Source organism: Grammomys surdaster, unplaced genomic scaffold (assembly GCF_004785775.1).
Source record: "Grammomys surdaster isolate TR1022 unplaced genomic scaffold, NIH_TR_1.0 125672, whole genome shotgun sequence".
Lineage (NCBI taxonomy): Eukaryota > Metazoa > Chordata > Mammalia > Rodentia > Muridae > Grammomys > Grammomys surdaster.
The window spans coordinates 49,613-51,283 of NW_021620509.1; the positions used below are offsets into that span (position 1 = coordinate 49,613).

General features: G+C 37.8%; 1 protein-coding gene across 1 annotated transcript in view; it reads left to right on the top strand.

The window, feature by feature from the left end:
• The first annotated feature begins 1,310 nt into the window (after window positions 1–1,310).
• Ly9 (lymphocyte antigen 9) overlaps window positions 1,311–1,671 on the top strand; it is a 13,915-nt gene continuing 13,554 nt past the window's right edge. Inside the window, 1 exon segment of the mRNA XM_028787728.1 lies at window positions 1,311–1,430. Within this exon segment, the coding sequence (XP_028643561.1) occupies window positions 1,359–1,430 (72 nt within the window). The 5' untranslated portion in view covers window positions 1,311–1,358.

Here is a 1,671-nt window from a genome sequence, read left to right on the forward strand (position 1 = left end):
ATGATAGAAAGACATGAAAAAGTCAACAAAAGATGACTTCACTGGGCATGAGTCATCTCGCCTATCTTACACAGGCTAGAAGCCAAAAATCTCAACACAGCTGAATAAACCACTTGTAAGATGACCTGCAAAGGGTTTATGCTTCCCTTTCTGAGAAAATGCCAAAACTGAGATTCTTAAGACAATTAATAAATCATGTTTACAGTCAAAATACAATCTTGACCTCTGTGCCATCCACACATAGAAGGAATTCCCTTGACTCTTATGGTCTATTATCTTATCTTATAAATATTTCTTTTTTATCTGGAAACTGACATTTACATATCACCTCATAATCTCACCTACAAAAGAAAATTGTTTTAGATAAAATATTCATACCAGAAAATTTTTACTTAATCTTCAAACCCACGTAGAGCCTGTATGGTTCAAACAATGTAATTTCAAAAGCCACAAAACTAGATATGTATAGTTACTGCCAAGGCACTTTGGTGCATATAACTCAGAATGACCATCCTGGATTCCATCTCTCTCTTTGAGTGTACTTTCTTTTCTCAATAAACTAACTTTGCTTCTGACTGACTTGTCCTGAAATTTTCCCACTTGCATACTTCAGAGGTGCCTATTCAGCCACACTTCTTTTACAATAACCAACTTAGGTACTCAGCCTAGATGTCTATCAACAGAAAAAAAGTGAAGCAAACAAACAAAACAGCATTTTGTTCAATTATACAGAAAATGAGATATTCTAGAAAAATCAACAGAACTGGAGATCATTATATTGAGGAAAATACTCCAGGTTCAGAAAGATAAATATTCATAATTTCTTTCATATGTAGAACCTATATGATATATATACATATATGACATGAAGTAGAGGAAAGAAAGAAGGGAAGGAATTGGAAATGGGAAAGAAAGATAAAAGCCACAGCCTTTCTCTAGCCTTATATTCAGAAGCGACATCACTAGCTCTGTCACATCTATTCACTATAAGAAGCCGCTATGCCTTGGATTGAAGAGGAGAATAATGTCCAGAGGTGAAGATACTTAGCAGACATCTTTAGAACCCATGTTTAGAGCCCATCTTTGATGCTAAAACAAATCTCAGCACTGATTTACAATTTTCTTGAAGAATCTGGATGTGCTTGGGACCTGTACCTCAGTCTCAGCACATGCAGGCATCTGTAGTACTCAATATAAATAGCTCTTCCTGTAACACACACACACCACGCGTGCGTGTACTTCAGGAAGCTGTGGTAAGGGCATCTTTCTTTAATCTGAGACCTAGAAGTACACCATCATGGAGGCTGAAGAGATATTGGTGTAACTTGGTTCTAGATCCATTCTCTGAAAAACCAAGAATGAGTCAGCAGCATATATTTTCCCCCATTCTTTGGATCTCTCTCCTCTCCCTACTCATGGATAAGTTCCTAGTATAGCTACAACCACTTGCTACTGGCAGTCCCTGATGTTGGTCTTCTGCCCAGAAAATAGATTTTTGTGGTAAAATTAGGAAATTATCTTCCTTATGGTAACTACTCTGCAACTCTATTTTGAGAACTGTGTGAGAGTGAGTATGTATATAGCGTGTGTGTGTGTGTGTGTACGTGCACGTGCCTGCGCTCATGAGAGAGAGAGAGAGAGAGAGAGAGAGAGAGAGAGAGAGAGAGAGAG